General features: G+C 38.1%; 1 protein-coding gene across 1 annotated transcript in view; it reads right to left on the reverse strand.

Annotated features, from left to right (window-relative positions):
- Positions 1–27,964, reverse strand: part of ANKH (ANKH inorganic pyrophosphate transport regulator) — a 1,474,332-nt gene that overhangs the window by 289,498 nt on the left and 1,156,870 nt on the right. The window contains exon 8 of the mRNA XM_044065217.1: positions 24,658–24,753. Within this exon, the coding sequence (XP_043921152.1) occupies positions 24,658–24,753 (96 nt within the window). The remainder of the gene's footprint in view (positions 1–24,657; positions 24,754–27,964) is intronic.

Genomic DNA, 27,964 nt, shown 5'->3' on the forward strand with positions numbered 1-27,964 from the left:
TGCATTGCTTTAACAGATCTATTCGGGTTTGTTCTGTAAAATGCAAAATAAAACTTTCAAATGAAATCTAAATCATCGCAGAAGTAAAGCAGTATGCACATTACAGTGTTTATGGTAAATGGGGCAAAATAACCAAGGAATGGGACATTGGAATGGCTGCAGGGGGAGGCTCCATTCAACCATGATTTTGTGAGGGGGGTTAGCAATCTCAGACAACCCCGGTTGAACTATACCTCTCAGTTGTCAATATTCGTGCAGAATGAATAGATATTTGCTTCTTATTTTTGGTTTGTTCCTCATAAAATTTGTGGTTTTCTAGCAAATCATTTAGGAATGAAGTCACTAAATGACAGACATTGAGTTTCAGATGTCATAACCTTCAGAAAAATGCATGCTAATGCAAGACCTGTTATTCTATCAACTGTCTTAAGTTTATACAAGAGCAATTTTTAGTAGTGTTTGTATGTTCCCCAGTATATTTGGCCTTGTCCAGATTTCCTGCATTAAGAGGTTGAGAGGTATGTGCAAATCGCTTTGTAGAATTAGGAATATCCAAACCTCTCCATTGTCCCCAATTTTGGCTCAAAATGTTGCTCTCCCCTAATAATCCTTCCTCAAAATGGCAATTTTGGAAGAAAATGTGGAGGGTTTACAATTATACATAACTGTAATGATCAGAGTTATAGATTACTTTTATTTCAGAAATGCATGTAGATGCTCTTATTTTGTTAGCTGCTCAAGTTAACAGTGTTAATATTAAAAAGGTGTCCCTTTTTTGACAGGTTCCCAGCTGTATTGTGTGGCAACTTTATATTTTTGCATCACATTTTTGGTCTGTTTTTCATAAAATTGTGGTTTTCTGGTAAATTAGTGGCAAGTCATTAAAGATTGAAGTTAGAAAATAATGGCAGACATTTGAGTTTCAGATTTCATACCCTTCAGAAAATTTGTACTAATGCAAGACCTACTACTGTTCTAAGTTAATAAGAGCAATATTTAAAAATTGTCCTTATTTTTGGGCCTGTTTCCCACTTCTAGTTCTATGTATGGCTTTGTCCAGATTTCTTGCTCTGAAGTTGAGAGGTATGAGTGTCAAAGCCATCACTGTTAGCCAGAGACATTTCAAATTGTGACATACTTGTTGCACCCCACTCCCCATTGTAGTGGCTCTGGATGTGTCCAAAGAAGGCAAGGAGCAGTTATGCAGTGTAAGTGTGCAGAGTATTCCTCCATCCAAGGTAGACCACAAGTACAACCGTGGCTTTTCATCTGTCCTTGATTTTGCAGAATGTTCTGGTTTTCTGTCATATTTTTATACTGTTGATTTATGCTTCTTATTATTCAGGAAATGCATGCTGTCACAGTGCCTTGTTGCTCTGTTTAAGTAGCAATGATTTAATGACCATCAGGTATGCTTGTCGGAGATTGTAACATGCAAGTAAGCTTTAATAAGCATACTGTTAAAGAATTACCAGCATTGAAAGCCTTTTCGTTGTTGCCATGCCGAGAATATTTACATAACTAGATAATGTATAAGCCTTGGGTATTGAAATGCATATGACAGTATTTGTAATAAAAGGACAAGATTACAGTATTTTCAGAAGCTCATTACATTTGTTGGAGACTTGCAGTCATCTTTTGTTGGAGACTTGCAGTCATCGTTGCAGGCTTACCTGTAAACTAAACAGAATGCCAATCTATCATGTATGGTCCATAACTTGTGCAGGAATCCTTTAAGCAATTTATCTTGAGCTTGTTTCTTGTTTGCTGTTCATTTTTTACTTTGATCATGTCTTCCCCATGAAACAAGTAAATAGTTGTGTCAGGCAGCAGGTCTTTTTTGGATAAGAAACATTTTTACAAGTGGGGGTATCACAGAGATTGCTACTTTCAGCATGTTACTTGGTAATTTTATAAAGCTGAATATAAATTATAATTAGAACTGCAGTGCAAGGAGTAGTGGTTTGAGTTGAGTGCTGCTTGTTTTTTTATACTTGATTTTGACTGGCATTCCAGTAATGTATTTAAAAAGTAATTTATTTTTTCATGCCTCACAACCTGTTTCCATCTGGATATTAAGTAAGTTGTCATGTAGCCAATGCATTGAGATATTTTTTTCTTCTACACTTCATTTTGTCTTGATTGGAATCTCGTAATGACTGTTTGGCACCCAGGGCAGCGTATTTAATTAAAGTTTCAGTTGTTGTGGTTTTGAGCATAGCCCCACCCCATTCTAGTTGGCCACACCCCTCCCCATTGGCCACACCCATTCAGCTGTCTCCTGCAGCCCTCCTTTAATTTGAAATCACCAGCCGCCACTGGCTTTGGGGATGCAATACATTTTCTTATATTTTTTTAAGTGTATATACATTAGCAGTAACACTATAAAGATAAAATAACATATGGATAGGAATAATTAGAAAATATTACAAGTTAACACAGTTTTGGGGAGAGTGTTAGGTAGTCAACCTTTGTTTTTTTTTTTTTTGGGGGGGGGGTTAGCATTAAGAGTTTATTAGAAGGCGATGTACATAAGAATACTGAAGAAGGTTCCCAGGAAAAAGAAGGGCACAATTAGATGTGGAGGTTGTAAGTTGTGTACATATATGGTACACTTATGGGTCTACAAATATAGTTTATGTGGCCACCAGCATTCCATGTTCAGCATTTGTGGGAAGGACAGAAAGGCAACTGAGGGAAAGAGCATATGATAATTTTTATTTTATTAAAAGAAGAGAATATCATAACAACTTACTCAGATACTCTATTTAATGTAATGATTTTAAGACATTTGTATTTTTTCTTTTAGACAAAGTAGTTTTAAAGAATAGTGGTGGTGGCAATCAGCTATTATCAGACAAAGACGTGTTTTGGCCAATAAAACTGGCTTCCAATATTTAGCCTGGCCTAAATTAGATAATTAGTATTAAACTTGTTCTGAAAGCTAGGATACTGAGATGACTACTGTTTTAATTAAGTATTAATTGAATCATGAATCTGTTTGGTTGTTGTTTAATTTATTTTATTGAATGGTCTATTTAAAGTATGTAACTTTGTGGTATTAATTTGTCTGAAGAAATCCTAGATGATTTTGTGGATGAAAGCGCTTTTAAAGTTAAATAAAATATTTTTATTTTTCCATAGCAGCATGTCATATCAGCGTGCTATTTATTTGTTTTGTGATTCATGCTTTAATAACACTTCAGATGCTGTTGGGTTGGTTTTGCTGGTTTTATATATGCCCAATGCATGTTTATGAAGCTCTACACCTACCAAATTATTTTGCATGTTATTTTGTTTCTTGAAACAATGCATCACTTTTTTGACAATTGGGGATGCACTTTTCTTACAGTAGTGTTAAATGTATACATTGGTCTCTAGCTAGCCTTTGGAGCAGAAAAGATTCATTGTCCTAAAATGGGTCAGTTTAACTATTAAAAAAAAAAAAAAAACAGGCATTGCTATCTTGGAATTAAGAATTTAGCAATCTGCCTCTTCCCCCTCCATATAGCAGAAATATGAATAATACAAGTTCCATGCCTTTCTCAATAAAAATATGATACTCTATTGGAAAAGCCCTCATTTTACATGATGGCATTTTACCTTCTGCTTCATTTTATACAAAGCCATATGACACATAATGAGGAGCAATTCCTCTAATATGCCAGCATTCCTATTTGAAGATTGCCAGATGGCAGTACAGATGGTTTGGTGATTCATTATCCCTCATATTTATGCATATTCTGTTATACCTTCTCTAAATCATAAATTGTTTACAGTGTAAGATGCTGTTTTGTAAAAGATGCAGCTCTAACAACATATCACATTACAAGAAATGATATCAGGCCAAGCATGGACAGCAACAGTATACAATACCTGCCAGCTGTGGAAATCTTGTATCCTGCTTTTATAAAGAAAAAGATATACAACTTTATTGAAATCCTTGCAAAATTCTGAGCTGTAAAGAGCCAGGGGCAATTACCACAAGCTTCCTCACGGACTGCATTTACTCACACAAGACCAAGGTGTTTTATACATCCAAGCTCTACATAATTGCAACTGACTGACTGCCTTTTAGGCACCTGTTTCTGAGGACGTGCAGCAAGTATTAATGGACACAAGAAAGACTGCTACTAGGAAACCGTATATTAGCTTATGTAATCACAGCACTGATCATCAGTATTCATGACAACAGAGAACAATTTCTGGTATTAATTAACACACTAATTACTCCCTCAAAATGTATACAAAGCTGAGGTCTTATAAAAAGAACCACCACTGTTGTAGACACTTTCAGATCACGACTCTCAGACTTTCTGACATGCATTAAGGTATGAAAGCACTACAATTCATGAATCTTTTATATCCTGCATCCTCTGTCCTTCTCTCTTTATTCTGAATACATGTGTAGCATGAACCCCTCTCCAGAAATAGACAGCATGGATACCAGTTAAGATACACTTCTAGATTAAAAACAACTGGTATATATAACTCAAGGCACAGGCAGCATTTTACACCACCTTTTTTTTACTGAAGACAAGACAAGCAGACACATTGCTGTGCAGTATACAGGGGAGTGACTTATCCTGCTGGTGAACAAAGGCAGATTTAGGATTCAACCAACTAGCAAAAATGATACTTAAGGTTAATGGATGTTCCAGCATCCCTACTCAATTCTGTTTACATAGAAGTAACACTTGCATTATATGAAGGCATATTATTATTATTATTATTATTATTATTATTATTATTATTATTATTATTAATTGTTCCATGTTAATTCACCAATACACAGTTCCTCAAAACAAATTAAATGAAAAAGTAATACTTGCTTTTTGATAATGGCACACCCCACTAAGTTTGAAAAAATGGAACTCCAAAATTATTGCACTTCTGCTAAAGAGGCAAATCCCAAGTGTAGTAATCCTACTCAGTGAAATCACATTTTGTAAATGTGTTGTAATCCGAGCTCCTGGTCGCTGTATCATTATAATTCATCCCACTTCACTGTCTTACTGCAGAGCAACTTGCAACAATTTACAGTTATCCACTACTGTCTGTGTAAAATACACATTTTCAGGTAACTTTTCTTAATTCTCCATATTTGATTTTTCTGGTATGCATTACTTAATGTGGAAATGTGTCTTTTGCTAATTTTAAGAATACATTTTAATGTTTACTCATTTTTCACCAACAGTGACAAATACAGTATGCTGACTCTTCCAAACAGCATTTCCTGCAATCACTATATCTTTATGAACTATTATAGTTTACCAAATGCACCACAACTAAATCTATTACTTCTATAACCTGGTATCACTACAAAGGTGTATTCCATTTGCAAAAATAAAGCATGCATTAGAAACTACCTGAGATATTACCTGAGACAGACACCTGCAGCAACTGGAAAGACCCCAAAAGTGCCCCACCAAGAGGATCAAAGGGCTCAAACAGATGCCATATGCTGCCCGGTTAAAGAAACTCCAGCTCTACTCAGTGGCATACCGCCTGCTCAGAGGCGATCTGTGCCTGACGTATAAAGCCATGTCCAACCCAGAATTAATGGACATGCTGCACCTCAGAAAATCCAAATCCCATCGAGCTACGTGCTCGAGAGACTTGAACCTCAGCACTGAAATAAATAGGACATGCTGGAGGGACAGATTCATAACCCAGAGGCTCCCTTCACTCTGGAATAAAATCCCAGTCCAGTAGGCAGAGTCCGTCATTGACTCTCTTCAAGAGGAATCTTGATGAGTGGATGTGAGATCGTAGGTTTACCCCGGGTATCACTTCTGTGTCACTGTTAGACAGAGGCACAGTATACTAACCTCGAAAAAGGGCATAGCAAAATTAATTTAAAATGGGTGGCAAAAGCCAAACACACTCTGGCTAGGCTTATAAATGCCCTAGGGCAGATAGCCTAGTATGAACCTATGAACCTATTAGGTTCATAGGTGTATACTATGCTAATGACCATTGGGGTCTTTTAAGCCTAGCCATGCATCCAGATCTCTGACAAGTTCTGGTACCCTTGATAAGTATAAGCAGGGCCTTGGGACATGAAACATTTACAAACAGGTGCCCGGGAGAAGAAACATTTACAAGCTGCCTGTGTCCATTAGAGACAAAGGTGCTAAATGAGGGATGAACTTCCTGTCCACCATCTAACTGTCCAAGTTACACTTGACTTGGGTTAGAGAGAAACTCTGCTTCACGTAGATGGTGAGCCTGTTCCAGAGTAGTGAAAGTCTCTGGGATACATACCTGTCTCTCCAGCATGTCCTATTTATATCACATGCAAGGTTTAAGTCTTTAGAACAGGTAATTCTGGTGCAGTTTGGTTTGTGGATATGCAGCGGGTCCATCAGGGTGGGATCTGACAATGACCTGTATGCCAGGCATAGATCTCCCCTCAACAGGAGACAGAATATAAGGATAAGGCTTTGAAGCAGTCTGCAGAAGACGCTTTATGCCCTGTATTCTTTTAGTGAGAATTCTCTGTGGACGGTCCAGTTGTTGGATGTGCTTGGTTAGGTATGATTTCACATCGATCAATTGAAAGTGGTTTAGATGAACCCAAATAAGCCAAAACCAGCTGGCTGAAGCAGCTTTCAGTGAACATTGAAACAACTTTTTTTTCAGGGGGCAAGCCCCTTTGCACCACCTATGTGCCCCCTCCAGAATTATATATACCAATTCTGAGGTTGCACAACAATGGAGAAAAAGGCAATTTCCACTTTCATCAAAGGCAATTTTGGCAAACTGCCTTTGGTTTCCTTGCATTTGTGGAAACTGCCTTCAATGGACTGACATACTGTTGTTAGGTATATACCAAAGGAGGTATTGTACTCAATGATAGATCTGATGAATGCTGAATACAGTGGAACAATGACCTCCTTGGACCTAGATGCCATACCTTTGTTTATAAGCTGCACAACATAGAATGATTTCCAAACTACTGTAGACATGTGATGGTCAAAGGCTTGATTACTGCCTATGTGATTCTTCAAAGAATAAGTCATATTTGTTAACAGATAAGTACTAACCAACCTCCCCTGTGGGTCATTTTAAGCATAGCCAATTTCCCTTTCAGATATGAGAACTAAACCCTGTATCTTCTGTGTGTGAGTTAAACACATTAACCATTATGCCATCACCAAACCACAGAAGACTTGTTAACTGTGACAAATGTCAAGTACCTTCAGCATTTCCAGATGGTCTCATCTACTCCCACAGTATTTTGGTTCATGCTAGCTGCCCTTGTGAGACATTTTAAGCATAGTCGGTTTCTTTTTCAAAGGTGAGAATCAAACCCTGGACCTTGTGCCTGAGAAGTAAACACCTTAACCATTAAACCAACCTGCCAACCCCTAAGAAGCTCTACTTGTATCAAAGATTTTATCACCTCAGAGAGGCCTCAAACCCACAATCCCTGGCTTTGGAGGCAAATGCTTTATCCACTGGACACTGGGGCTTGACATAATTTTAGGTCGGTAGCACAAAGAAAAGAAGTTCCATCTTTCAAATTAAAAATTCTAATACAAAGCTTAACCTTTTCATTCGTTGGGAATTCAACTGGGTGATGTTATTTTAACACGGTTATACCTGCAGCAGATTGTTTTATTTTGCATGATGTCTATATCATTATTTGTGATGTTCTTAAAATTTCAGTTTGGCACGGATATAAATATTTTATAATTTTTCACACTGCAGACCACTGGCCTCAGGCTACTCCATGGACAGTTCCCCAGTGCTCTCATCCTTAGAGGTTCCCATACTGTGACAGTGCCCTGGTTTCTCCAGTACTAAGGAAGTGTTTCCCTTCCAGGACAGTCTACACACAAGGGACCTCTGTCCCCATTTTCTGGGTTCTTTCTGCCCTGTATCCCCAACAGGAGCAATGTGGCAACAAGATTCATCAACAAAGATCCAGGTGAGGATACGGCATGCTACAGCCTGCAGTGTGCTTTTTCATAAGACCCTGTCCCCTTAATGACATACAGAGTAGATATCATCTAAACGAGCGTGCAACGGTACATGTGAGGGATGAACTCTCACCTATGTACTGATATGTCTGTCACAGTGTCTGCCCACATACAACAGCACCAATACTTTGTAACAGTCCTAGCTTCACCATCGGGACTCATATTCTTACTGGTGCCTCAGCACCCAAACATATCCTCCCCTCAGAAATGGGCAAAGCCTCATCATTCTTCTCCTCCCCATGCCACGCCAGCCACAACCTGAGGAAACAAACGAAACCTATCCAAAAATACAAAACTCAAGATCCAAGGCTCTGGAAAGTACAAGCCATTCTTTAACTCACCTTAATAAAACTGTAAAATCCAAGTATACAATTGTGCTAAAAAGTTTAAAATCCAATATTTCCACAAGCGCTTTCATCTCTGACCATTCAGAGACTTTATCAAGATATTAAAAGCACATCATGCATTATTCAAATATCCCCTGCCCACCTTTTTCATCAAATAGAAACAGTGCATATAATGATGTTAAAGTAACACTAACTTTTTCATAATGCCAAAATTATTACCAAAAGGACATTTTTTACATATGATGTAATGTTTATATACTAGCCCACTTCTCATTACATAAAATTGTTAAATAAAATTATACACCCCAAATTATTCAAGATAGTTATATTTAAGCATAAATACTTCATTATAGTCCTAATAAAAATTCACATATAGAATTTTGGCAGCAACTCATTCATCTTTCCAATGCCTTTAATTTTAAAAGTTATACCATTGAAAAAGTGTCATTAATACCTGGCCATTGAGTTGCATTTGTTCTTAATAGCCATAATGCTTCCTGTCTTTCAACTTGCAATGGCCAAGGGCCACCTCTTGGATCAAGTTGTAAAACCTCTACCATGGTGAACTTGAATGTATGGTCCACGAAATTCATTACAATGCTTGGCCAACGCGTTACTGTCTTGATTCAACCTGATGTCTCTTATATGTTCGTAAATACATTTAAATTTTCTTTCCATTTTCCCTATATAGAAAACGGGACATGTCATACAACAAGCACAATACACTACCTTCTCTGTTTGGCATGAACATTTCTTGTTTAAATGTATAGTCACCCCATTTATAACAAAAGGTGAACCCTCCAAAGTGTAACTACAATAACTACACATACCACATTTAGTCATGTGGCCTGATTTATGGCCAGTAATTTTTGATTTTCAAGCACTGCCCTTTCCTATACACTATGGTAGGTTTCACATCAACAGGCTTCCGAATATCATTACAAGAAGTTACAATCACCCAATTTTTCTGTATGATATCCGCTATCTATTTGCTAGCCGTATTGTAAGTTGTTATAAAAGCAGACTGAAATTTACCATATTTCGTCTTATACTGTGCTCCAAAAGTTTCATTTGAGCCCATATTCGCATCAGTGGGCTGCACATCAACTGGGTCCATATTATGTACACTACTACTTAAATTAACTTCATTTTGGGACAGGATTGCCTTGAAGTGACCTCTTTCTCTTTTATTGATAACCTCCAACATTATGTCATTAACCAAATTAAAAGGATATTCCCTCTTTAAAAACATATTTTTTAATAAATCACATTCAATTAAGAATGCTTTGAAGCTTGAGCCCATTTAAGCAGATCTCTCAAATTGCCCCTTTACCACTGCTCTTTTCAGTTTATAGGGGTGAAAGCTGCTGAAATGCAAAAAGCTATTAGAATATGTCTCCTTTCGGAATATTTGTGATGTAAACTTCCTGGATGGATAATCTTTAGTTAATTTTACATCTAAGTACGCTATCTCATTTTGATCGACACGATGTGTAAACTTTAAAAAGGAAGTTGAATTATTGATATAAGCTAAAAAGTCACCTATCTTCTCGAAAGGTCCGTCCCAAAAAATAAAGATATCATTCAAAAATCAAATGTACATCTTGCAGTGGGGGTAAAATGATGACTCAAATAAATATTTTTTCTCCCACTGCACCATGACTATGTTTGCATATAGTTCTCCACATAGCGAACCCATGGCTACACCCTTTGAATACAATACTCATTTTCAAATAGATAGCAATTGTTTTTAAGTACTAGGTCAAATAGTTGTTCATACATATTAATAGTAGGTTGGGGAATACCCCTATCTGATAAAAATTCACAGATCCATTCTAAGCCTGTGTCGTGGGGTATCACAATATACATGTCTTTTACGTCGATGGCAATGAAAAAACCTGTCTTAGAAAATGCAAGATGATTAATCCTGTCTAAGTCTCATGAATCCTTATACAACTTTGTCTCATCTTTTAATAATGGTTTTAGTTTGATGTCTAAAAAGTTTGCCACAGGATAAGCTATGGAACCCCTTCCATCAATGATAGGTTGTATGGGGGGGATTCGACAGGCTTTTATGCATTTTGGGCATGCCAAAAATGGTTGGATTCTTAGGATAAGCCATAGACCTGAAATTAAACTCATCTATGGAGTTAGACCCTTCAATAAATAAGTCATATAATTATGTCCTAATTCTCCTATAAGTAGCATTTAATTTATTCAATGATATCTTCCTATAAGCATCCCCACTCAACAGTGTCTTCATCCTTGAATTGTAATTGGCATTGTTCATCACCACCATACCACCACACTTGTCGGGCTTTATGAATCTTACATCCCTACTATTCTTTAACTTGTTCAAACCTTTTAGTTCTTCCTTACTCAAATTTGGGGTACCCGGAATTCTAGAGATGTTTCTTATATCAATTTCACATAGTCTCTTGAATAGTTGTAAAGAGGGGTGTCTGGGTGGATTAAATGTGCTGGAAATGTGCAAGGGATTACTAACATATTCCACAGATTGGAAAAGAACATTTAAATTTAATTTCCTTATAAAGTATTCTAGATCAATTAAAGTGTTAGCTATATTACATCCCTTAGTGGGTACAAAAGTCGTACCCTTGGACAACAAATCACAGTCAATCACATTAATATTCAACGATGAGAAGTTAAATACATTACATTCACCTTTTGTATCTTTCAATATAGTACAAGAATCACTGCTATCGTCTTCCGTCCTTAATTGTGGCCCCAACAGCCTCCTCTCCGATTGTCCCTCTGATAAGGTGCATAACCTCCTCGACCCCTGTTCTCCAGATATGACCCTTGTGAAGGGGTCTCCCTGTTGTACTTGTCCCTGAGTCTCTCAGACCTCCTTAGGGGTGGGTACTCCTCGTTCTCTAAAAAACCCTCTTCATTGTTGTTAGCATTTGGTTCATTAAAATTATACCCACTCCCCCAAGCCTGAGATTTAGGAGGTTCCGGATAAACAGTGTTGTTCCTATACTGTGTCCCTTTTGATTTTTTTAAGTTTTTTATTTTTTATAGTGTCAGTTTGGTGTTCGATACTCTTGAAAATACGGTTATATTCGAACACATTATTTTTGTGGGCCGTATCCTCTATTATTTTCTTGTCAAGGTCTGTTGCTTCAGTCATCAATTTGGTAATAGCTTCCTCGTTATGTTTGAAAACTAGCTCCATATACTCGGAGTCATGTCTGTCAAACAGTGCCAAAAGTTATTTTTATAAGTTAGAATTTAACACAAGTCCAGTAGGGAAACACCACATATGTAAACCCTTGTTAACCAGTCTCTGTTTAAGGCATTCTTTAAAATAAGCGTCATCAAGTTGCATTTTTTTTTAATTTTTAGAAGTACATAATCTAGCTTATGCAATTTATCCAGGTAAGTGGTATTACTTACAGTTTCTTCGCCCGTCAGTCTGGGATTACTCTCTAGCCATTCGTTCATTATGAATGGCTGATGTGGTAATGTTGCCTTTCTATGCATTCCATTATTCATTTCACTATTCCCAGCTTGGTTGGCCGTAAAGCCATTACCTCCTCCTCGATTACTGAAGTTGAAATAGTCACCAACAAGCTGGTGGCATGTATTACTGTTATTTCGCTGTATTTCAAATATGTTTAAATCTATATTGTTTATCAAATGTTGAACAGAAGGCCGTCCATTTTCGTTCATTGTATGTACTTCCTGGTTAGTGTTGTTGGTGCTATTGCATGCTGTCGTCATGTGGGCTTGCTCTATCCGGTCTAGTCTTTGGGATAATCTCTCCAGTTGATTTGTCAAATTTTCAATTGACATATTGAAAGATTGTGAAAACAGCAGTTGCTGTGATAAGTCAGAGCCTTGTTCTTGAATGTCTGAAGTCATACTGCAGCCACAGCCTGAGGAAACCAACTAAACCTATCTGAAAATGCACAAATCAAGGTCCAAGGCTCTGGAAAGTACAAGCCGTTCTTTAACTCACCTTAATAAAACTGCGTAAAATCCAAGTATACAAGTGTGCTAAAAAGTTTAAAATCCAGTATTTCCACAAGCGCTTTCATCTCTGACCATTCAGAGACTTTATCAAGATAGTAAAAAGCACATCATGCATTATTCAAATATCCCCCTGCCCACCTTTTCATCCAATAGAAACAGTGCATATAATGATGTTAAAGTAACACTTACTTTTTCATAATGAAAAACATTTTTTTTATAACTTGATCCAAGAGTTGGCCCTGGGCCATTGCAAGTTGAAAGACAGGAAGCATTATGGCAATTAAGAACAAATGCAACTCAATGGCCAGGTTTTAATGACACTTTCGATGGCATAAATTTTAAAATTAAAGGCATTGGAAAGATGAATGAGTTGCTGCCAAAATTCTTTATGTGAATTTTTATTAGGACTATAATGAGGTATGTATGCTTAAATATAACTATCTTGAATAATTTGGGGTTTATAATTTTATTTAACAATTTTATGTGATGAAAAGTGGGCTAGTATATAAACATTACATCATATGTAAAAAAGTGTCCTTTTGGTAATAATTTTTTCATTATGAAAAAGTTAGTGTTACTTTAACATCATTATATGCACTGTTTCTATTGGATGAAAAAGGTGGGCAGGGGATATTTAAATAATGTATAATGTGCTTTTAATATCTTGATAAAATCTCTGAATGGTCAGAGACAAAAGCGCTTGTGGAAATATTGGATTTTAAACTTTTTACCACTTGTATACTTGGATTTTGCACAGTTTTATTAAGGTGAGTTAAAGAACAGCTTGTACTTTCCAGAGCCTTGGATCTTGATTTCTGCATTTTTGGATAACCTGAGATGCCAGTCAAAATGAATTTGCCAGGGTCAAATTAAGGGTTTCTTCCCTGTATGTCAACAAAGCTTGTACTGTATCCTTTGAAGCTCTTCAGACATGAATCTTGTTTCTACATGACATGTACTCTTTTGGTCAGCCTACATTCCATTTTTTGTGGTTAGATGTAAAGATAATGACCCATGTTGACGTCTGCTGCTGTACTTTGCAGTAATTCAACACAAGGTTATCATCAGCTATTCAGTATGTGATCCAGTGAAACGGACTGTAGTGCCTTAATTCATGTCTACATGAGCAAAAAATAATCAACTTCAACAACTGGCTTAGCTTTTGGCGTCATTTGAAGGGGTAGAATATTTGTCTGCCAGGGAGGGCACAATCAACAGACCATGTTGCTTCTCCAGGGATGGTCTGCACCTGTCCCTCTAGGTTTCTGAAAAATGGCTCAGACATCCTTCACCCTGATGTTGCCATTTTAGGCAATGCCAACCAGATATACCTAACAACATAACTGTATTAGCAAAGGATAATATGAAGGTGTTACTGATCAATGCTGGGAGCATAAACAAAAAAAACTCTACTCCCTACAAGTCCTCCTCACCTTGAAGGATGTAGACATCAGAGCACTGACTGAGACACAATTCAAATTGGAACAAGTACTCTGTGTGTGCTATTATGTTTTCCAAACATTTAGTCCAGCTACTATGCTGGAGAAAAAAAGGTGGAGGTGTCTTGATGTTTACCAGGACGTGTCTTAAATCTAGGCTGGATATGCAGCATGATGCATTAAGACTTCATGTCCAAATCATCAGTAAAGTCCCTTACCCCATTACAGCCAGTTAGAGAACTCCCTCAATGACCCAAGACAGACATAGTACCTACTTACAAGAACTGGATTCACTCAGCATTAAACCCAAAACCATTTTCCTGGGTGACTAACTTTCCAACTATAGATTGGGAAACCTACATCCACTAGTCTGCAAGCACACAGATTCCTGGACTTAGTCAATACAAATGCTCTGGAACAACTGGTGAGAGTAACCCCAGGGGGCAAAATATCCTTGACATTACCCTTACTAATATGGGCAACTCATGTTCCACCCCTTGCATATCATTTTTACTCACCAGGTCAGACCATAAAATCATTTGCCCTGAAATAAAATTGAAACCTGAGATCCCAGCAGCCCCTATAATCTGCAGAAACTCCGCCAAGGCAAATTTCCTACTTCAAAGCAATACCATAGCAAGTTTCAAATCCCCTAAACCTGTTAAACTCCACTCAGTAAGCAAAAACATACACCACTAATGTGTACCATCATGTCAAAGCTGCATATAATCAGCTGTAGCTTGTAGGAACAAGTGTAAGGCTAACCCCAAAATCAAACCTCCCTGGTGGAACTACAACATAAACAAGCTTTACAATAAAAGGAAGAGAATCATAACCAAACAACAGATGAACAATCCACAGTAGGCTAGAGCCATCTTCTTTTTATTGTCCAATAAAACTCCCTCTCTCACTTGTGGTTACTGTGGCTTTAATTTGTGCAGGGTTTTGCTGCTATCCTCATTCAACTTTGGCTAAAACATAGGAAATTTAACACAGGCAGTGACCACTGAAAAGTTGAATTCACGACATAACCACTGCATAACAATCTATCTCCATCTATGAAGGAACATATGAAAAGCCCTACTCCCACATGTAATATACTCAATGAATTTACAGACAGACAGACCACTGCACTAAATATTACATCATCGGAAACATAGCCTCTTACAGTTTTGTATAGTACCCTCCTGAAGAATACAACAATGGGCATTTATTTTTCCTGCAAGCATAACTCTCAACTTTGTAGCGCAAGACATATGGACAAAGGCATACATAATGGGGTGGAGGGGAGGCCCAAAAATAGGGACAAACATTTTACATATTGTCCTTCTAAGCTTAGAAAGTTGACAGAATAAAACACTTTGCTCTGGAACAATGTGAATTTTCTAAAGGGTATGCAGTCTGAAACTCAAATGGTTGTCGTTATTTTCTGATTCTAGACCTGTGATGATTTGCCAGAAAACCAAAACTTTTATGAGGAACAGAACAAAAACGAGGCAAAAAAATCTAGACATTCTGTGAAAATCTGGACAGTTGAGAGGTATGCCTGGAAGTTATTGTCTCCCACTCTACAATCTCATGTACCAGTGTACCTATAAAGTCACCAGATACCTAAAGACCTTATTCATGAAGATGACAGACTGGACCACATTAGGTGTCTTCTTCAAATAATTTATGATTCAGGTTCACTCAGATTTCTGGTTTAGTCAGGACTGTGTGACTATATACACACAAAGGAATGCATGTTCACATGTATTGTACTTTACTGGTTTAGTCCAGACAAAAGATACATTATACCTTCAAACACAACCTTATTTTCTTCCATCTTTGCTTCATCCCTCTCCATACCCGATACATAGCCCATTTTAACATACCCTTTTTTTTTTTTCTTGAGGACTGTAACACATTTATGACTCAAATGACTTCTGCAGATATGAAACAAAGTATATTACTTGCCTTACTGATCTCTGTGAACCTTAAACATGACTCCTGTAACATGACTCATAGTAAAGGAGATTTTCTTTAATGCAATGGCAAAAGATTCTACTTGTCTGCTGCACGGTGTGTGACACGAAGGTGTAGTGAAACAACAAAAACTTCATCCCCCTCAGGCTCTTATTTCAGTCTTCATTTTCTTCTTTGTTTGTGCCCCCCCCCCCTAAAAAACTAATTCTAATAATAACTTTACTTAAAAATAATGAGGATTATGCAGATTAGATGGTTCTGATGGAGAATTTCTACAAAGAATATCCCCTGTTATGCACATGGACAACAGGAAACATCTATCTTGGGAAACAATTATCTGTAAAAAACTCAGACTCCTGATCACTATATGTCACAAAATGCTATGCAGAAGCTCAGAGTTCAAGGAATCAATGGACACAAACATATTTCCTTTAAGTTTTAAAAGCTGTAAGCAGTCAGGCAAACTACGGCTCATACAACCTGGTAAGCAGAATGCAGTTGGAATTGCAGTAATAACATTAAAAAGTCATCTTAGCACTACAGTCTGAAAAACTAAAACCACTCAGCTAGCATGTCAAGGAGCTACCACATATTTTGATCTGCCCCTGGCCCCGCCTATTACAAATAAATTTTCAGTTTGTGTATAATTACACATTATTTTCACAGGATTCTTATCACATTAGTATGTGTGTATATGTGTGTGTGTGTGTGTGTGTGTGTGTGTGTGTGTGTGTGTGTATATATATATATATATATATATATATATATATATATATATATATAGACACACACACACACACACACAGTGGATATAAAAAGTTTACACACCCCTGTTAAAATGCCAGGTTTTTGTGATATAATATCATGACACTGAAATAATCCCCCCAATTACAAACTTATTAGGCAAGACAGAACCATGAAGAAAGGTGTTAGAGTAGCCATTCTCTTCTCCTCCTACCTAAATTTAACACCTTATACCAACCTCATACCTAAATTCTAACTTTAACACCTTATACCAAACCCATACCTAAATTCTTCACAGCTGAAATGACCATCACTCTACTAAAGATTAATAACCATAAAGGTATAGTCATAGCTACGCTTTACATCCCACCAGGAAACAATATCCCCATTCTATAAGATATATCCTAGGGGATGTTAACATCAACTGGTCTTCTAGTCACTCTACCACTACTTCCCATAACCTAAACCTATACGGTTTCTCTCAATTAATCAACTCTCCTACTCGACCCAATAAAGACACCTCCTCCGGTATTATTCTTCCACCCCAACAGTATCTCTGACAGTGGTATCTTGCCCAACTCCCTCAGTGACCACCTTCCTGCCTTTGCAACCTGCTCCCCATCCCCCCTACACTTACTACACAACTATATTACAACATGCACCTTCGGTAACTTTAATCCTCAATCCTTCTCTGATACCTTAAAACTAATAAATTGGAGCCCTTTGAAAACTCTTCCCCTTGACAACGCTGTTGACTACATTTAATTCTGTATTCACCAACATACTAAATACCTTTGCCCCTCCCAGAACTAAAGTCTTTTGGCTTTTCCCGGTTAGGGGTTGCCACAGTGGAACTCCGGTCCGCTAATGATTGGCAGTGGATTTTTACGGTGTCAAGTTGCCAGCCAGACACCCAACCTTCAAAGAAGGCACACCCATTCATGCACACACCTACCTGCATGTCTTTAGATGTTACTCAACCATGGGAAGGACATGCAGACTACACAGAAGGTGCTCCAGCTGAGAATCGAACGGTAGAACCTCTTGCTGTGAGCCAACAATGCTAACCCGCTGCACCACCACGGCCACCCTCCCAGAACTAAAAGAGTGAAATCCAAAATTGCCCCATGGCCCTCCAAAAACACCATCACTCTTATGCACTCACATGACAAAATTTGGAAACTCCACCAAAAACTCAAAACCCTACATTCTCAATCAATATAAACAACTGCACAACACCGTAAAACACTTCGATCGTAGATCCTACTACTCAAAACTCCAAAACAACTGCAAATCTAATCCTACGAAATTCTGGGGTAGTATCACCACCCTCTTCAAACCTGGCAGAAAAGGAAACCCCTGTCCTGACCCCTCTGCTCCTGACCATACCATAGCCACCAACTTTAACTCCTTTATTGACTCTATAGCCAAACTTACCACATCTTTCCTGTTAGCTCACTAGCCTCTTCTGCCCCAATCTCCACCAACCTCTCTTCCCCTGCCACCAATTCCACTCTCCCCCTCCCACCTCTGCCCCTCTCTTAACCAACCCCTCTTCCTCTGCCAATAATCTTACCTTCCCCCCTCTTTTCTCCCTCAAACCAATCCCTGTCAACACTGTTAAAAAACTTCTCAGTAAATTAAAACCTTGCTCTAATGCCCCATATAACCTTCCATCAAACTTTCTAAAATTAGCTGCTGACAGCATAGCCTACCCCATCTGCATTCTCATCAACCGCTCCATCCTGGAATCCTATGTATCCCTGCTTTGGAAAAAGGCATTCATCATCCCCTTACCTAAGGGAGGCGACAACAATGACATCCCTAACTTCTGCCTCATAGCCATACTCTCCCCTATCGCAAAAATACTTGAAAAATGTATTCACCAACAATTTCTTTCCTTCCTCTTATACAATAACCTCCTGTCCCCTACACAACATGGTTTCAGACCCCACATAGTACTTCCTCAGCCCTCTTATCCTTCCTTGACATAATCAACCATGCCCAAGACTCTGGTAATATTGTATCCTCTCTGTTCTTAGACTTATCAAAAGCCTTCAATACCATTTCCCATAACCTATTACTGTCAAAGCTCTCACACCTCAGTCTCTCTCTCCCAACTATAAATTGGTTTTCCAGCTATCTTTCAAACAGGCAACAGTCCATTAAATGGAACAACTGCACCTCTTCTTTCCTTGATACCCTCACAGGAGTGCCCCAAGGGTCTATCTTAGACCCTTTACAATTTAATATCTTTATTAACGATTTCCACCATTGCATGGCCAGTGCTAAACTTGTCCAATATGCGGATGACTTTACTATCATCTGCTCAGCTGATTCTCTCCCCAGACTTATCCAACTAACACAGGCTGTCTTTAGTTGCACTGAGACCTGGATGCTAAATAACCATCTAGCCCTTAATGCAACTAAAACTAAACTCATGATTTTTTACCCTACTAAGAACTACACAATAGACAAAAACTCTTTCACTATAAAAAGCCAAAACATGACTCCCATTAAACTAGTCCCTCACACCAAGCTTCTCGGAGTCTTTACTGATCAACATCTAAAATTTGACATACACATTCAAGAAAACATCAAGAAAACCCACTAGAAGCTAGGTATGCTTTACCGCCATAACCACTACCTAACCTCCTCAACTAGGCTTACCCTGTCTAACACTTACCTCCTTCCTCTCCCTCCTATATGGTGCTTCAATTCTCACCAACCTTCAAAGTACCTTCAAAACTAAGCTGGCCTCCTGCCACGATAAAATCTCCAAGTTTGCTACAAATTCCAAATCTTTCTCTCACCACAGTATCTCCTTACATTCACTGAATTGGTTAGAATCCCCCAATCATCTCTCTTTCATTCAACTCTCTACTGCCCATAAACTTATTTTCAACCCTTCCCACTGCCCTTCACTGTCGTCCACACTCACAATGCACCTTCCTGGCCGTTCTCTTAGATCCAATAATCAGAACCTACTTGAACTGCACAAACCTCTTCGTACTCCTGGCCAATCACTATTGGCCTTCTCTCTTGCACGAAAATGGAACTCGCTTCCTCCCCATATTCGGACCACCCAAAATCCTTCTGCCTTTAAGTCCCTTCTCTACTCTTATCTCTCCTCCACCTGGGAATGCTCCTGCTCCCACCCCTCCTAAACTTCCCCTACACATTTCTTGCAATCAATCTCCACATCTCAACCTCTAGCTTCCCCTTTCTGTTCCTTCTCCAGCTTCTCTCCTTAAATTGTGTAACAACTATGTTCTTCCAAAGAAAAAAAAAATATGTACTATCTCAGTTGACTGTTTTTCATTACAACTTCTTGCTTTAAAATTGTATTAACTGCCAATACATTTTGAATGTAGTTGAAACTTTTTTTTCCTATAACTGTATTAACTGGCAACAAATTCTGTATGTACTTGGAGCTTTCTCTCTAATAACTGCATTAACTGCCAATATATTTTTTGCATGCACTTGGAGCTTTTCTCCCCGGGCCTCCATTGAAAAAGGGCTCAATATTGGCCCAATGGACTATTCCCGGTTAACAAACTACAAATAAAATAAATATGAAAAATGAGACCACAATAAATCATTTCAAAACTTTTCCCACCTTTAATGTGACCTATAACCTGTACAATTCAATTGAAAAACAAATCTGTTACGAGAAAAAATATATATATACAAAAACATACAATAAGCTGGTTGCATAAGTTTGCACACCCTTAAACTAATAGGTTACATATTGAAAGAACGAAAGTTACAAAGTGTGAATGCTTAGATGAGCGAAAATGCCACCAACTCGAAGTCTGTTTTTTTTAATGCAGTACAGTGAAGATCGGAATATTTGCCCTACTGCAATCTCAGAGTTGGAATATATATTTAGCGGGGGTGTTGGGGGCTCAGCCCCCCACAATAACGTTTTCGAGTTGTGGCGTTTTCGCTCATCTGACCATTCGCACTTTGTAACTTTCGTTCTTTCAATACAGACCCAAACTAATACTTTAGCACCTTTTGATTTAATTACAGCATTCAGTCTTCTTGGGTAATACTGCGGTGGTGGTGCTGCGGTAGCGTTGTCGCCTCACAGTTAGATGTTGCACATTCGATTCTCAGTTAGAGTGTCTTCTGTGTGTCGACATGCGTGAATGGGCATTCCTTCGTTGAAGGTTGTGCGTTAGGCCCGGCAAGCCAGCACGTAAAAATCTACTGCCAATCATTAGCGGACCGGAGTTCCGCTGTGGCGACCCCTAACCGGAAAAAGCCGAAAGACAGTTTTATTCAGTCTTCTTGGGTACACACCTGTCATAGTAATCCAAAGCAGAAAAACGATTAAACCAAGAAGCAACAGCTCACGGCCAGAGCAAACACCAGAACCTGGAAGCAAATGTTCTTCAAACAAAAATCTTTTATTCGCACGTTCGTTATCCACAGAAAACAGACAGCTCACAGATAAAGACACTGATGCAGTCAAGCGCTTTCGCCCGGGCTCTCCCAGGCTTTTTCAAGACAATTAAAACTGGGAATACCTTCCGTTTTTATATGCTTTTTCCTTCCCAATCATGTTATTATTGGTTGTAATTAATTTAAATTACTTGCGCTTAATTAAGCAATCCCTGGTGCTAAAAGCCATCTTAGCAAATTCATTTCAACTTTTCTTAAAAACTTCATTAAATAAAAATATTACACAAAACGTTTTCACTACATACCATAACATTATTACATACAATATTAGGAGTCCACAAACAACAAATTTAATTAAAACATATAAAGTAAAAAGTTTGTTTTACTTGAAAGAGACCTAGTAGTTGAAAAAATGTATAGAAATTAATGACTACAAGAAAATTTTATTAGAGTGCAATCCTTCATACTTTTAAATAGTTTATATAAATAAATAACTGCCATAAAACATTAGTTATTAATCATAATATGGGTCACTTAAATATACCAATATAAGCTACTTCCTATAAGAATAAATACTCAATGTTTAAAAAAGTTCTGCTAAAAAACATTAATAAAACACTTTTAAATATATTTATATATTATGTCTACTTAATAAAGGATCTTGCTTTACTATATGTTGTGCAAATTTGAATTAGTGCCAAACAAGTGTGGACATTGTGAACTTCTTTTTACCTAGCCAATACTGAAGCTGTCATCCTGTATTCATCCTTGCTCGCAACAAACAGACATGTCTTTAGATATAATATTGCTTCAATCAACAAAAAACCATTAGGAACATTTATCACCTTTGCATTGGGTGATTCCACTATAGTCTTGCTCTTCGTAGTTTAAGGGCACTGTTAATACTTATGGCGTCATTAAGACCTGGTGGTTTTGTGGCATTTAGTTTAATTTGCCATAATAATTCTTTATATTCAAGAGATGCCAGCACGTAAAAATCTACTGCCAATCATTAGCGGACCGGAGTTCCGCTGTGGCGACCCCTAACCGGAAAAAGCCGAAAGACAGTTTTATTCAGTCTTCTTGGGTACACACCTGTCATCAATTAAAGAGACTCTGATTAACCCCAAATAAAGTTCACCTGTTCTAGTAGGATTTTCCTGACATTTACTCAGTTGCCTGCTACAGCAAAAGTCATGGTTCGCAGAGAGCTTACAGAGCATCAAAGGGATCTCATTGTTGTAAAGTATCAGTCAGGAAAAGGGTACAAAAAAATGTCCACAGCACTGGATATATGTTTAAAATGTATAGCAGGAAAACATATTTGGGATTTGGATCATGTGTTGGATGCGGTTGTGCGTGAACAAAATGGAGTGGATGAGATTCGTTGCAGTCTTTCTGCTGGGTGTCCTCCAACCCCTAAAAAGAAATCATTAGTACATCGGCAAGCTCAGTTTTTAACTATTCTGGAGCACAAGATATATACCAATATACAGTTTGTGGAAGCTATTGCAAACTTATTACAAATTGATTTAGAGATTTGTAGCATGGCATCAGCAGTCAGATTTCAGTTGATTGCTGATTTTATTTGACGATCATTACTTCAAGGAATAATAACACAGATGGGGAATTCTTCAGTTCACATACACTTGTATTATGCACTTGGGTGTGTCTACATTAATCCGCAGCATGTACTTTCGGCAATTTGTGCGTCGGTTGAATGTGTTTTCAGTTAAATGCGCTTTCGTTCAGTTCAGCTCGGTAGTGTTATATTCGGTAAAGCGTGTATTCGGCCATGTGTCCTAGATCCATATATATATATATATATATATATATATATATATATATATATATATATATATAGCTATATCAATATCTATCTATCTATATATATATATATATATATATATATATATATATATATATATATATATATATATATATATATATATTTGTTTTTTTTTTGGTGAAACTATTACATCACATATGCATGAACGACTAACAAGAATCAAACTGGGGTAATGAGGGCAGGTAGAATAATAAATACTATTTCTCTGCTGTTGCTTGTAAGTGCATCGCATTTTCCTAAACACATTTTCTTTAGTCATCCACAATACTACTTATACCAGAGTCAACAACAACTACTACTGTTTTATACAACAAAAATAAGTGTAGCTGCAGGGCAGACTAATAATTTTAATACACACCAAATGCTCGGGTTTGCAGGCTTTGTTTACTTCTGATGAGATATAACATGCAGAGAACTGGGCTGATGAAAATACAAGCTCTTGACAGTGATCACATTTCATTCCTCCTGGGTTGCCATTAAAAACAAACAAAAGACAATTCTGGCACAGAACTTTAACTAAGTTTAGGAAGTCTGAATGAAACACATACAGTATGGGAAAAATGAACATCAGAAATGTTAAGAACTCTGGATGATTCGAAATACCAAACAAACATTGACTAAAAAAAGATTTCTAGACTAAAACCCAGAATTCTTAATTGTCAGAAATGTGGCAACCCTACAAGAAACCAAGACAAATCATCTACCAGAAGAATGGCCTTACAACATTTCCTAGAAAACTGAAAAAAGTCAGGCTCAGACAAATGTGCATCCATTTATATGGCAGGAAACAGGAGTTGTGTCTAACAAAATTCCAGCTTTCCACTCTCTCTAGACTTGGCTTTGCATGTATAAACACATCAGCATGCAACTCATTATGGAGTAACTTTGAAGAAACACCATCACTGTTACTGCCGAAGGAAATGCACTCAGAAAGTCTAACCTCTTTCTTAAACCAGAAATAAATTTGCCCATCTGTGACAAAAGAAAAGTACCCACTTTATACAACACAGAGGCTCATAACATTATTCCCCAGTGAAAAATGCGATGATCTCATTAAAAACTAAAGGGTGTGTTAGCATAGCTCTGCAGACAAAAGCTGGGCTTTAGAGTTTGGCGTAATCAAAGAATTCTAAAAGGCTCCTTATTTTCAGTAACGCGACATCTAGGAGATGCTAAGTCATCTTAGAGTACTGCAAATCAAGCATATTAGTACACCTTTCACAACAACGAAATACATCCCAAATACAATCCACATGGCAGTAAGCTTGGGTACCTCCGAATATGTTGGCCAAACACAATGTATGAAACAATAAATGACAGTGCAAAGTATACACGTTTATTCACATACACGATTAGTTGTTTTGGAAACTCCATGCGACACCTACAGTCAGGAGAAGGCTTATGTTGCAGTATTCTAGAAAATTATAACTTTCAGTGAGAGTCTAATTTGTTTTATACACTTTAATTATGCTGTCTTAAAAATTTTGTGGCTCGATTAAGGACTCCTAGGGTATGTAGAAATTAAGAGAATAAGCTTAAGTTGTATGTAAAAATTAAAGGACGAGGGCTGATCATGTTAAAAGTAAATACGAAGGCCAAGAATATTCTTGATGTTCTAGAAGACCTTCAGTGCCATACGAAGCAACATGCACATGAAACTTAACTTGTGGATAGTGAAGCACAGAATGGGTTATTGCAAACAGAGCACTGACAGCTCTACCAATTTATTTTCCTTATGTTTTTCATTCCTGTACAACTGATTACTGAAAATGGAAATGTAACAGTTTGAAAGTCTTATATCAACTTACACATCAAGCCTGTTTCCAGATGTTGGCATTATGGAAAGTACAATTAAGGACATCTGCTAGGTAAGCAGCCAGTCTGAGGTTTAGTTATCTAACAAGTGACACACTTACCGTTAGAGAGAGTGCCATGCAGAAGAAGGTAAACCGCTTTATATGTGTTTTGGTAACTGGACTGTTGCTATTCACCATTTTACTGCTGGGATTATTCTAGAGTAAAACAAACAAAATACAGTTGGTTGTACAGCAGAAGACAATGTCAGATATCAGTAATTATCCCTATAAAACTGAGAAAAAATAAGTATTCTGTTTTAATTTGTAAAGGTAATTAAGAGCTCACCTGGATCTGTATCCAAAATGTTTTTGATGCTTTACTCATTTCACTTTTTCTTTTATATCTTTTTAACATTTGTAGACATATTATAAGAGCCATAAAACCCAGTGACCTGAAGCCATTTTCATGGACACTTGCCAATAAATATGTACTCGTTAAAGTGAAAAAACTGCAGCAATTTCTAAAAGGAAATTATGAACTGGACACAATCTGTCTAGAAAAATGGCACAATGGTTACAGAATAAGAAAAAAAAATATTAAACCGATAGCAATTCAGATGCCTTATTATCAGTTACACTGTATATAGTTACAGACAACAGCTCTCAACCACATATACATTATATGCACTGACGCACCTCTAAGATTATTATATGTGAATCCGACAGTGTAAATCTGAAAGAGAGATATCTATTAATTTATACAATAAAATTAACGCATATGGCATATTCAGTGTCTATAGACAATATTTATCAAACTTGTTTTCAGGAATTATTTTCCATTCATAGGAAATTACTAGGCTAATGGCCCTTGGGCCCTTACAAGCCTAGCTAAGCTCTAACCTTATTTCCAAGATCAGCACCTATTGCCCCGTCCAAGAGGGACACAGATGGAACCCCCGGGTTGAATTTATGGTTACCCATCTAATCGTCCAGATTGCATTTGAAGAGGGCCAATGAGGTGCTCTGTTTGACATGAAGTGGGAGTCTGTTCTAAAGGTGTGGTAACCTCTGGGAGACAAATCTGTCCCTCAAGCAGGTTTTATTAATGTCACATATCAGGTTAAGGTCTTTAAAGTGAGTAACCCGTGTACTATTTGACTTGTGGATATGAGTAACCCGAGTACTATCTGACTTGTGGATATGCAGCACTTCCAATAATGCAGGGTCAGAGATTGCCTTATATGCAAGGCAGAAATCGACTCAGAGTACTCTGTATGAAACAGAATAAAGTAACAGTGATTTCAGACAATACACATAGGACAGATGCTGAAGACCTTGAATTTTCCTTGTGAGGAACCTCTGTGGTCTCTGCAATTGCTTGGAAAGGTATATACCAAAAGGATGTTGTACTCAATTATTGGCCTGATGAGGGAAGAGTACAGGGAGGTTATAACTTCTTTTTTTTCTGGAGGCAATGCCCTTATTTATAAGATGAGCAATATAGAATGCCCAACTTACCACTGTGGAGACATGGTGATCAAAGGTAAGGTTGCTTGTCAACCTGTGTGCCCATGTCTCTCACCACTGAGGGTGTACTTGGGGTGTTGCTATTGATTTGGTAATTAGCAGGAACATCGCTCTTATCGAAAGGGATGATAATATATTATTTTGCATTGAGTTTAAGGCCATGACTTTGGCACCAGTTATTGCTTTGTGTAAGACCCTCTTGTAGGATACTGACATCATTTGGAGATTATATGACTGCTCCCAGTTTGCAGTAATCAGCAAAGCTTGTCAGCCATAGACCTTTAGTTTGACTTGTACTTCGGAGAAATAGATTCCAAACAGTAGAGGTCCCTGGACTGATCCCTGTGGAACACCACTGGTTACAGGTCTGCTGTTGTGGGGTGGATTCCCCTATTTTGACTTTATGAGTTCTGTCATTGAACCAGTTAGCTACCCATCTAACGATACAAGGGCTGATACCTAGCTAGGTGAGTTTGTCAATGATACCAAAGTGGGGGATACTGTCAAAAGCCTTGGCTAAGTCTAGGCAGGCTGTATACACAGATCTCACCCCTCGTCCAGGGCCTTGGTGACTGTCTCAAAGAAGTCCACCAGGTTTAACAGGCATGACCTCCCTTTGACAAATTCAAACTGAGTAGGATCAAGTGTTTGGAAATGACTATATCTTTGCTGATAAGGTCCATGATGATTTGCTCCATGGCCTTGCAGATAAGGCTAGTCAGGCTAATAGGTCTAGAATTCCCAGGGTCTGTGGAAGCACCATCTTTGTACAAGGGAGCAATGGAGGCCATTTTCCATTCAGCTGGGACGAAGCCGATGCTTAGACTACGACTGAAAGAGTACCCAATGGTGTTGCTAATTCTTGTTGGAGCCCATGTAGGATGCAGCCTGAGATGTTATCAGGTCCCATAGATGCTGTGTTTTTGGCCTTAGAGAGGGCTTTTATGACCTGCTCTTTAGAGATACTAGGTAGGTGACAGGTGGTAGGGATGTCATGGTGTACGTGTGGCAGTGACAGGGGAGTGAAGTTTTCACACAACCTATCAGCCAACAGGTTAGCTATGTCCACAGGCTCAGTATATGTGGTATCATTAACTACATTTGGCACAAATCTGGGCCTTTCCTTTTCAGTTACAGATGTGACTAAAGAACACCTTATAGTTGTCCGTAGTTGAGGAAGCTAATCTGGATTCGCAGTTTGCTTGGAGGACTTCACAAGAAGTCTTATTTACATGCTTAAGCTGAGAAGGGAGTGATTCCAGTTTAGGGCACTCACTTCCTCTTACTCTTAGACAGCAATTTCTTCTTCTTACTGTAAAACATGTTAATGGCAGTTGGCCACTAGGCAGGTTTGCTCTTCCTTGAGGAGCTTGTTTTGGTCCTGTCAGGTATAGCCAAGCCAACGCAGTTATACAGGTGTTTGTATAAAGTACTGGTGCAGAACTCAGCATAGTTGCCAGTTCCATCTGAGGGGGGAGGTGCAGTGAAGCTATTTATACCATCTCTTAAGAGATTATAATCTGCTTTGGAGATTTTTTTTTTACTTTAGTTGCTGCTAGGGGGGGGGGGGGTCAGGTGTGATAGTTACGTTGAATTACTGTTTTGTGGTCAGTTCTCAACACGGAAGACCTCACAGTGGGGGTGCTACAGTGGTCCCCCATACTGGTAAGCACCAGATCCAGGATGTTGGCACCTCTTGTGGGGGTGTCAACCAACTGGTCCAGGGCACTGAAGTTAACCAGGTCAAGGAACCTTTGGGCAAATGAGTTTGAGCATGAGTAATTTACCCAGTTAATGGATGGGTAGTTAAGGTCGCCCAAAACCATGGTACTTAGATGTATCTTGATAGACTCAAGTAGATCCAAATAGGCAGAATGGGCATCCTGATTCATGGAGGGAG

Source organism: Protopterus annectens, chromosome 3.part0, assembly GCF_019279795.1.
Source record: "Protopterus annectens isolate FY-2018-M chromosome 3.part0, PAN1.0, whole genome shotgun sequence".
In the NCBI taxonomy this organism is placed as follows: domain Eukaryota; kingdom Metazoa; phylum Chordata; order Ceratodontiformes; family Protopteridae; genus Protopterus; species Protopterus annectens.